We start from the raw sequence: 11,462 nt of genomic DNA, 5'->3' as shown, positions 1-11,462 counted from the left end.
GAATAGTGAATAGAAATGACTTCGACACCATTTACCCTGTCGAAATTAGATTTCGATATCGGAATTGTGCTTGACGCAAGCGCATTGTATTTTGTTTTGACGTTTATATCTACTAAAAATAATAATTTATTACTACTTATTTATCATTATTTTATCATAATTTTTAGTCTGTGGTGGTATTTACTTAGGGAATTGTATAATTTAATTTAGACATGTTGTACGATTATGGATTGAACCTAACCTTAAAATTTATTTGGCACCTGAATGCTGAATGTTTGCCAGTCACAGTATTGCCAAACTTTTTTGTTTATTTCTTGTATAATTTCTTTCAGTGGCATAATGTACAAGAATATATTGTACAAGAACGTTTAAAATATAAAGATAGACTTATACCGTTGATTGATAAATATATTATACCAGTTTACTTGTATTTCATATTATCAATCAACGCTTATATAAAAGAAAATAATTATAGAAAAGACGCCGTTTCTGAGAAAAGTTGTTAATCAGTTATTTTAGCTGAAATCAAATCTTAAGATTGTATATTACTAGTATCTTACACCATACATCTTATCTTCATTTATCTTTTTTATTTATTTTATCTTCTTTTTATAACAATTTTAATTAACTTTGATTTAAAACCAGTTATCATGTTTTAAGGTTTTTGTGTCCAATATTTACACTAATATTTTATTGTTTACTTTTCAAAATTTTTCTTTTTTGTTATTTCAAAACTATTTTTAAAATGCAACTGTATGCATTGTGATAGTATGAAAAATTGAAGATATGGCAACGGTGTCGTATTTCAAATTTAGAACCAGTAACAGACAGATCACAGAACACTAATTTCGCTTGACAATGCGGGGTTGTCACCACTTCTTGACCGCATGAAATAGAAATTGCCGATTTTGATTTACCCTGCTTACGATGTGAGTTACAGAATACCAATCCAAACACGAAAATGATGCGATAGCTATCAAACATTCCGATTTCGGGTAATTACGATTCGACTTGTTCATTTCTATTTGATTTGTTAAAAGTTACAGAATAGGGCTGAATATACGGTGGTCGCCTACGCAGAAATGCACTGCACCCTAAAACGTAATAAAAAAAAATATGCCTAGCATCATTGGATTCAGCAAATTACTCGATTCATTTCTTGTCTGTATCGATATCAAATTAATTTCCATTTTTTAAACGCCATCCTACATTTCTTCTTCCTTTTTGTTTGTAATTTAGTATTATCGTCACCTATTCAGTAAAATTAATTTGAATAAAATGGAGATGAACTTGAAGTAGAATACAATGAGCTGACAGATTTAATAGAATTATCTCACTGATTACATCAATCACGTAGTGATTTATATATTTGCAAAAATATTTTTGTTAGATACGATTTAGTTATAAACAAGATGCGTTGGTTTTACTTTTTGGTGCTTTTCCCAGGATTATTGCATATCGTAAGTACTTTATTTTGCTATTTATTTGAATTGCATATACTTTGATAATATTCAAAATATTTTATGATAGCTAGATGATATATGAGCTAGATTATTTATTTCAGTTATTAGCATTTACCTTCAAACATACTTTTCTTCCCAATTTCTATTACTTTCTGAATTTAATTTTGGAAATCGATAGATGTTTTAAAAGTTATGTTTGAATGATCTTTCGAAATTTAATTGAGACTAATTTTCTAATATAAAGTCCGACATTTAATTCAATTAACCGAATTAACACGTTTGTTTTTCCAAACCATCATCCGTAGCGAACATATTAGTAATTTGTGAAATTACTACTTGAATTCATTTAATGAGTGTGCGACATTATGTTTTAATCTAAATTACATTTTTAAGCATATTTTATTTTAATATAATCATTTCAAACGTACCTACTGCGAATTATCATTCTCACTGAACATTTTATTTTTCCCATTATATAACTTAAACTACATGTTGCACAAATAAAATCTAAAATTAAAATGCCATTCAAGACTGACGAAACAATATTATAACAATAAAAAAAATATGAAAAAAAAATTTAAGAAACGCTTTTCTTTAGTTACGAGTCTTGAAGTTAAAAATATTATAAAAAAATCAACCAAAAAGCAAAAAATAAAAAAATTCACGAAGGATTATTCGAAAAAAACTGTTAAACAGATTAAATTTACAAAAATCTCACACATTTGTTAAAAAATTGAAAAAATCTTACACATTCGTTATAGTCCAGTCGGGTTAGACGAATAACGGGCCTAACCTTGCATTAGAAGCTGCCCCAAATTTTATTTTTTTAATCTTTAGGGGGGTCAATAGTAGTGTAAATTTAAAATCTCGACTGAATTCCGCCTTTGCGTTAGCCGCCATCTTGATTTTAAACGAGAACCGTTTTTGCTCAATATATCCGCCATTTTCAACTTTTCGACAAAAAGTATAAAAACCAATATTGTTGAAAATGTAATTTTCTATCATTTCTATTTTTACAATTTTTTCGTGCCATCGATATTTTCCGAGTTATAGCGGAAAATAGTGACAGTTAATATATAAATAGAGTATAATTATCAAATTATCTCGTTTATTGTTAGTTTTACGACAAAAATGTTCCTATACAAAAATAGAGAGAATTGAATTCTACACAATTTTAGTTTCTTTCATTTTTTGCTAAAGATAATATTTAAGGTAGTATGTATGCGATAATTGCGCGAGCGTAAGACCTAATTGATTTTTTAGCAATTGTTTTTGTTCAATATCTACGCCATTTTCAACTTAAATTGTTCCAAATATAATTTCCTACAATTTCCTTTTAACAATTTTTTTCATGCGGTTGATATTTTCCGAGTTAAGTGGGAAAATAGTAAAAAGTGGTGGGGGGAGCATAATTACTGAATTGATTTTTTTTTCCGAGCTGCCCCAAATTTCATCATTCTATCCTTTAGGGGATATCGATAGTAGTGTAAATTTAAGTTCTCGACTGAATTCCGCGGTAGCATTAGCCGCCATATTGATTTTAAAGGAGAACCGTTGTTGCTTAATATCTCCGCCATTTTCAACTTTTCGACCAAAACAGTAGGAACTAAAATTGTTGGAAACGCAATTTCCTACAATTTTTTTTCCACAATTTTTTTATGCGATCAATATTCTCCGAGTTAAAAAGGAAAATAGTGGAAGCGGAGGGGAAGCATAATTATTGAATTGTCTCATTTATTATTAACTTTAAGAACATAATTGTACATAAACAAAAATAAAGAGAATTATATTTTATAAAATTTTTGAAACTTCCAATGAAACACCAACCAAACTAAGTACATAAAAGACAAATAATAACTTACATGCATTAAGTTCACTTAATTTTATTAACTAGCGGGTTTTATGGGTTGAATTTGTCTGTCGATAATTAAGTTTCATGTCAGCTAACATATTTTAATATTTCAACAATTTTTTTTTTAATTTTGGACTCCGTTGGGGTGAATTTTCCCATTCCCCCTCTTAGACCCGCCACTGGTTCTCTCGAAAAACTGTAGTAAATCGTAATTGCAACAATTTCAGTCTTTACACTTTTTGTCGAAAAGTTGAAAATGGGGAAGATATTGAACAAAAACAATTGCTTTAAAATCAATCGGGTCTTACGCTCGCGCCTTTACCGCATCCGTACTACCTTAAATATTGATTTTATCAAAAAAATGAACGAGATCAAAATTATACAAAAGTTAATTCTCTTCATTTTTGTATGTATAGATTAAAATTTGTTGTAAAAGTAATAATAAACGAGATACTTCAATAAATCAATAATTATGCTTTAACTGTCACTGTTTTCCCCATAACTCGGAAAATATGGACCGCACGAGACAAATTATAATAAACGAAATTATAGAAAATTGCATTTTCAACAATTTCAGTTTGAATATTTTTTGTCGAAAAGTTGAAAATAGCGGAGATATTGAGCAAAAACGGTACTCGTTCAAAATCAAGATGGCGGCTAACGCAACGGTCAAATTCAGTCGAGATTTTAAATTTATACTACTATTGACCCGCCCTAAAGATTAGAAAAATAAAATTTGGGGCAGCTCCTAATGCAAGGTCAAATGGTGTCCCGACTGGGCTATTAAAGAAAAGCGTGGGGAGCGAAAAATAAAAAATATCTATCCTCAAACCGTTTATTTGATGAAGACGCGCCCCACGCTTTTCTTTAACGAATGTGTTAGGTTTTTTCAATTTTTTAACGAATGTGTGAGATTTTTGTAAATTTAATCTGTCTAACAGTTTTTTTCGAATAATCCTTCGAGTTTGAATTTTTTTATTTTTTTGCTTTTTATTTGATTTTTTTTATAGAATTTTTAATTTTAACACTCGTAACTAAAGAAACTCGTTTATTAATAGATATTTATGAAACAGTTCGTGAAGTATGCTTTTTGCGAACGCACGCGATTTTTGGAGCATGAGCGACAACGGAGCGAGTGCTATACATCGCGTAAGTTCGCAAAAAGTACTTCACGCACAGTTTCATACAAAATTTTATCTAAGATAAACAAATAAAAAAACTGTAACTCTTCGTCACTGGAATTTATTTCTATTCTACAATTTTTAGAACTTTGACATTTAAAAATCCTAACTACTTTCAAACCTCAAAACTGTCAAAAATTTTGTTGTAAGTCATTGCTCATATTGTCATCACCATGACAACGCGAAAGGTAAGGATATTTGATTATCTGAAAGTGTGCCAAAAACCAATTGAAAGTGTGCGAAAAAGTAAATCCCATTTAAAATACATTGTTACTTCACGCACACTTTAAACCCTTCACGCACTGCTATCTATAATGACAGTTTTCACAAACTAAAAACTTATACATAATATGACTCATAAAAATTTTTTATCTACTCTATGTCATATTATGTGTAAGTTTTTAGTTTGTGAAAACTGTCATTATAGATAGCAGTGCGCGAAGTGTTTAAAGTGTGCGTGAAGTAACAATGTATTTTACATGGGACTTACTTTTTCGCACTGTTTTTAACACACTTTCATATAATCAAATATCCTTAACTTTCGCGTTGTCATGGTGATGACATAATGAGCAATAAATTACGACAAAAGTTTTGACAGTTTTGTGGTTTGAAAGAAGTTAGAATTTTTAAATATCAAAGTTCGAAAAATTGTAGAATAGAAATGAATTCCAGTGACGAAGAGTTGCAGTTTTTTTTATTTGATTATGGTAGAGTAGATAAAATATTTGGACATCTTGGATTTTAAAGCACCCTAAAATATGTCTGTGTAGATATTGGCATTGAATCCGACCCGGGCCGACCGTCACATGTAACACCGTTGCCGTATCCTCTATTTTTTCATACTATCACATTACAATTTTTTGTGATATTATATTTGTGTGTGAAATGTATCATTTATGTGTATTTTAGGTATGTTCTAATATGTTATGTATATATAGGTTTTTACTTGATTATTTTAAATTATTGTGACGTTGTGACGCTAGAAACCTTGTAATATTGTGTACCTAATGTGTTAAAAGTAAGTAGTTTTGAAACACCAATTAAGTAAAGTTTATTATGTTGTTGTTTTCACCAATTTTGAAAAAATGTGAAAACATTGAATTGTCCACGTCCGTCTGTCCGTCCGTCCGTCTTGTCTGTCTGTTTGCAAACTCAACTCCTTCGTCATTATACCAGGTAGAATGACAAATGAGGTGTCAAATGAAAGCTTATCCAAGGATGGTACTAAAGGTAAGAAATTTAACCTAGGCTGTCTGTCCGTCTGTCTGTCCGACCGCGTATATGATTCCTTCGTCACTGTACCAGGTAGAATGACAAATGAGGTGTCAAATGAAAGCTTATAATCCAAGGATGGTACTAAAGATGAGAAGTTTGACATAGGCTGTCTGTCCGCCTGTCCGTCCGACCTGTTATAGTGACGGAGGAGTTATATTTGCGGACAGACAGACAGACGGACAGACAACCTAGGTCTAATTTCTCACCTTTACTACTATCCTTGGATTATAAACTTTCAGTTGACACCTCATTTGTCATTCTACCTAGTATAGTGACGGATGAGTTATACTCGCGGTCGGACGGACAGACGGACAGACGGACAGACAGCCTATGTCAAACTTCTCAACTTTAGTACCATCCTTGTATTATAAGCTTTCATTTGACACCTCATTCGTCATTCTACCTGGTATAGTGACGAAGGAGTTATATTCGCGGTCGGACGGACAGACGGACAGACAGCCTATGTTAAATTTCTCACCTTTAGTACCGTCCTTGTATTATAAGCTTTCATTTGACACCTCATTTGTCATTCTACCTGCTATAGTGACGGATCAGTTATATTCGTGGTTGGACGGACAGGCGGACAGACAGCCTATGTCAAATTTCTTACCTTTAGTACCATCCTTGTATTATAAGCTTTCATTTGACACCTCATTTGTCATTCTACCTGGTATAGTGACGAAGGAGTTATATTCGCGGTCGGACGGACAGACAGCCTATGTCAAATTTCTTACCTTTAGTACGATCCTTGTATTATTAGCTTTCATTTGACACCTCATTTGTCATTCTACCTGGTATAGTAACGGAGGAGTTATATTCGCAGTCAGACAGACAGACGGACAGACAACCTAGGTCTAATTTCTTACCTTTAGTACTATCCTTGGATTATAAGCTTTAATTTGACACCTCATTTATCATTATACCTAGTATAATGACGGAGAAGTAAATGTTATTATTCTATTATTCTTGTAGGTATATTTAACATTGATTAAAATTATGAAAGAAATATATAGAAAACAGCATGGCAACACTGTGATGCACAAACATAAAAATGCAGCCACATTCAGCTGTGCCAGCTGTGCGTTACATAGGGTGATTTAAATCCAAGATGTCCAAATATTTTATGAAACTGTGCGTGAAGCACTTTTTGCGAACTTACGTGATGTATAGCACTCGCTTCGCTGTCGCTCGTGCTCTAAATATCGCATGCGTTCGCAAAAAGCATACGACGAAGGAGTCATATTCGCGGTCGGACGGACAGACGGCCTATGTCAAATTTCTTACCTTTAGTACGATCCTTGTATTATAAGCTTTCATTTGACACCTCATTTGTCATTCTACCTGGTATAGTAACGGAGGAGTTATATTCGCAGTCAGACAGACAGACGGACAGACAACCTAGGTCTAATTTCTTACCTTTAGTACTATCCTTGGATTATAAGCTTTAATTTGACACTTCATTTATCATTATACCTAGTATAATGACGGATAAGTAAATGTTATTATTCTATTATTCTTGTAGGTATATTTAACATTGATTGAAATTATGAAAGAAATATATATAAAACAGCATGGCAACACTGTGATGCACACACATAAAAATGCAGCCACATTCAGCTGTGCCAGCTGTGCGTTACATAGGGTGCTTTAAAATCCAAGATGTCCAAATATTTTATGAAACTCTGCGTGAAGCACTTTTTGCGAACTTACTGATGTATAGCACTCGCTTCGCTGTCGCTCGTGCTCTAAATATCGCGTGCGTTCGCAAAAAGCATACTTCACGAACTGTTTCATAAATAGCTATTTCATATTTTTTTATTTTTTATTTTTTACTTTTTAGTCTTACACTTTTCCAACATTAAAATACATCATCATGTTTAAAAAAAAAGGATGTGTATGATAGACACATTTTTTGCATTAATTTCAACATTTGATACATACATTGTATATTTTCTGTAATTTCTTTATATCAAAATCATTATTTACACCTATTACAGTTTTCGCAGTCTTTCCATCTTTTCTAATGCTTTACTATTGCACGGTGTAGACCCTGTTAATTTCCACTCCATCCATTAAGAGTTCGTAACAAACTTTGAATTAATACGCCAAAACGAATTCTAATGTTAATTGTAGCACGGAATATCTCTACCGGTGGTTTTTCTAAGACTACGCTAAAAACACGAATTTTTTGAATTCGAGTTTTGGTAGAAGTTTTGTTTCGTATCGTATTGAAATTTAACACGAATAAGCGCCGATATTTATATAAACACAGATATGAGCGTTTAAAATCGTCGCCGCTTAGGATTTTTATAAACATGATGTACAAACATGAAAAGTAGTCGGAATGGGCAAAAAATTTGAAACTTTATTGTTCATTTATGAAGCATAACGTAAACAATTAACGTAAAAAGTTAAATTATGTATAGTTCATATAATTAGCTACAGTCTGTAAAAGATTCAAGTTTCTATATTGTAAAAAACAATTAAACATTTTCAATTAAAATCGTTTTTTTATTTAAACAATTAATAAATATAAAAATAATTTTTTAGTGACTATTTGTGTATTGTTAGGGTATTTGTATTTGTGTATTGTAATAAGATAGTCAAATTGACGTCTAAAGATTTGACCCAAACGATTGAACTAACGGAAGGCGTTAAAAACACAGCTAGTTTCAGGGAACGTTATACTTATGTTTAATAACAATTCGACGTTTTATTTCCAGAGAAATAAAACCTCTAATCAGATCAAGTTAGAAAGGTGTGGTTAGGTGTTCGTGCTTTCTTGCAATCTAAGCAAATGCTGAATAAAAGAAGACACGGGGATGTCTAAAATTTGTATGTCACTACGCAAAACTTGGTCCCAATACTCAGTTAGGAGTAAAACTAATACAAGAGAATTCGCTGTAAAACGGAATCAAGAGACGGCTTATATTTCATTTCGTGAAAAGAGCGCACTAAACGCCCTCACTAGTTTTATTTCCGGAGAAATAAAACCCCTAATGGGACCAAGTTTCTGGTTACGCCTGCGTGGTTTCTATTACTTGCAAACCAAGCGAATGTTGAATAAAAGAATACACGGGGACGTGTAAATTTTGCACCTCACTACCTGCCTATTCAGCATGGCAAAATTGCAGTTGTAGGCAGAGATAGTCATAGGTATATACACCCTGTAAAGATCTCTAATGAGAGAAACTAGCATGGGCATTTATGACGCTCTCTGAACGAACTGAAATATAAAACGTCTCTTGATTTCGTTTTACAGCGAATTCTTTTCATATGTTTAATAATTTTATATTTAACCTAATCTGATATTTTACTGTCCTAGATATTCCAAATGGGTCACCTTAGGATCTAACAATTATTATTGCACACTTCACTGTTGTAGCTAGGTTCACTGTCCGAATTTAAACAGTTTTTGTAACCCTTTCATAACGGTTTCATAAGATAAACCCTTGGCAATCTTCATTTCTTCTTTAATTGTTACCATACTTATTTTCCCATATAGGTCTTTGTTGCGGATATACCACGGATCTTTGACTATGTTTCTCATTATGGGGTTTTGGACTCTTTGAAAGCAAACTTAAATACTCTCACTAGTACAGCCCCATTACTGAAGACCATACGACCACACTGGTTTGAGTGTTTGTTTGCAAACTAATACTTTGTTTTTGATTGTAAGTTGTGAGGTTCTGTCTAATAATCAATATAACTTTTGGTATTTCAGTATCAGTTCCTCAATTTTCTTTGTGATATATTCTTGCCATTTTAATTTGTCATCCAAATGTAGCTCTAAGTATTTATCTCTTTTATTGTACGGGACGATTTTATTGTTGAGTCTAACTAGGAGATTATCTTTTTGCCAGTGAGATCTATATGGACAGATTTCTCTTCATGAATTTTTATACGCCATTTTATATTCCCAGTGCTTATTTTCTTCACTGTAGTTTTTTCTTCGAATGTTTCACCTACGGTTAGTATTGCAGTATCGTCTGCAATTAGGCAAGTTTAATTTTTTCCGTAACAACGATGTCACAGGTAGGGGAACAAGGGGCTTGTTGTAACAGGGGTAAGAAGTAACACGGCTTTTTGATAGATTATTTTATCGTTTTTAACTAATTTAGCTGGCTCAATCTTATTCTCTTATCGCCCTACAAATGACACCGTCTAGCCAGTCATCCTCCCATAGTTGCAAATAGTAGTTTTGTGCACGAGCTTCAATTGGATGAGTTAATATAAAATTTGACACTCATAAAATTTTGGTTATCGCTATTGTTTTAACCGGAAATGAAACTTTCGGTGTTCATTTCTTTTCTAAATTTAGTTATTCTTTGATGTTGCTTAACAATTTTACGATTAGGTAGATATTTTTACAGGTATTTTAATAAATATACAAAAGTGTGCTACGGGGCATGATGTAACAAAGCGTTGGGGCTTGTTGTAACGTGTTGTAATATGGCTTCGTAGGGGAAGGGCGGGCACAACGGGGTGGACGGACAAGACGGGGTACCGCGATTGAGAACGAAACCCCTAACTCTATCTACTTTGTACCGTCACAGGTACTTGCAGGAGACGAGCCTCTGTAATTTGATCGAGTTTTAAACCGGTAGTGCAAACAATACCGTTGTAGGCGACTGAAGTGTATTGTGTGACTAACGGACGAGTAGTAGTTGTAATTGTTAAGACCGATTTAAACTAAGGTAAGTACTGTTAGGTTATTTGCACATTATTTTTTTTCATTTCAGCTAAACATGTACTATTTTGAGCGTAATATGTCGTAGCGGTTGTTCAAATAAACAATGTTTTAAGAATTTTTTAACACTTAACCTAAAAGTAGTGCAAAGCGGGCTAAACGGGGTAGAGTAGGGTAGGGTAAAATGGGGTACCCCATTTTGCCCTTCCTTAAATTAGGTACTTTGGTTCAGATGGTGTTTAAATACAAACGTGTCACCCAGAGGCAGAGCTGGTCTACACAGTCTATGGAAGGGGCGGTCAGAGCTGTAATCAACGGCGAAATGGGACATTACCGTGCATCGGTTCAGTTTAATGTCCCACAAACCACACTCGAACGTTATGTGAAAAAACGAAAAAATGATCCAGATGTGCCTATTTCAAAAACTATGGGAAATTACAAGCCAGTTTTTACACAGACGCAGGAACAGGAAATCGCTGGTTACCTAAAAAATATGGAAGAACGATTATTTGGGTTTACGATGGAAGAATGCAGAGGTCTCGCCTTTTAGTTAGCTGAATTAAATGGTGTTGATCATCCATTCAACAAAATAACTCGAATGGCTGGAAAAGCTTGGATGCAAAGCTTCTTAAAGAGACATGCGGAGCTGTCGATAAGAAAACCTGAGGCTACGTCTGGAATGAGAGCTAGAGGGTTCAATAAAGTTGCTGTTTCACAGTTTTTTACACTACTGGTAGAAGTAGTTGAAAAGTATAATTTTTCAGCAGAAAAAATATATAACGTCGACGAAATCGGAATTACAGTGAATCCAAAGGGAAGTTCCAAAGTTATAGCTACGAAGGGTAAACGGCAGGTGGGGAACTTAACATCCGGAGAACGCGGAGAGTTAGTAACTGCGGAGATATGTTTTTCAGCAGCAGGTGCTTACATGCCTCCTATGTTGATTTTTCCTAGCAAAAGAATGCAGCAAGGGTTCATGGATGGACTGGTGCCTGGTGGTT

The 11,462-nt window shown here is 33.3% G+C and overlaps 1 protein-coding gene across 3 annotated transcripts in view; it reads left to right on the top strand.

Annotated features, from left to right (window-relative positions):
- The first annotated feature begins 1,317 nt into the window (after positions 1–1,317).
- LOC114342823 (venom carboxylesterase-6) overlaps positions 1,318–11,462 on the top strand; it is a 75,081-nt gene continuing 64,936 nt past the window's right edge. For all 3 annotated transcript variants that reach the window (XM_028293631.2, XM_028293630.2, XM_028293628.2), the window contains exon 1: positions 1,318–1,460. In XM_028293631.2, coding sequence (XP_028149432.2) covers positions 1,413–1,460 — 48 coding nt within the window. In that variant the 5' untranslated portion in view covers positions 1,318–1,412. The remainder of the gene's footprint in view (positions 1,461–11,462) is intronic.

Source organism: Diabrotica virgifera, chromosome 2 (assembly GCF_917563875.1).
Source record: "Diabrotica virgifera virgifera chromosome 2, PGI_DIABVI_V3a".
In the NCBI taxonomy this organism is placed as follows: Eukaryota; Metazoa; Arthropoda; class Insecta; order Coleoptera; family Chrysomelidae; genus Diabrotica; species Diabrotica virgifera.
Note: the sequence above shows the minus strand (reverse complement) of the source record. Positions and strands in the feature narration are given on the sequence as shown.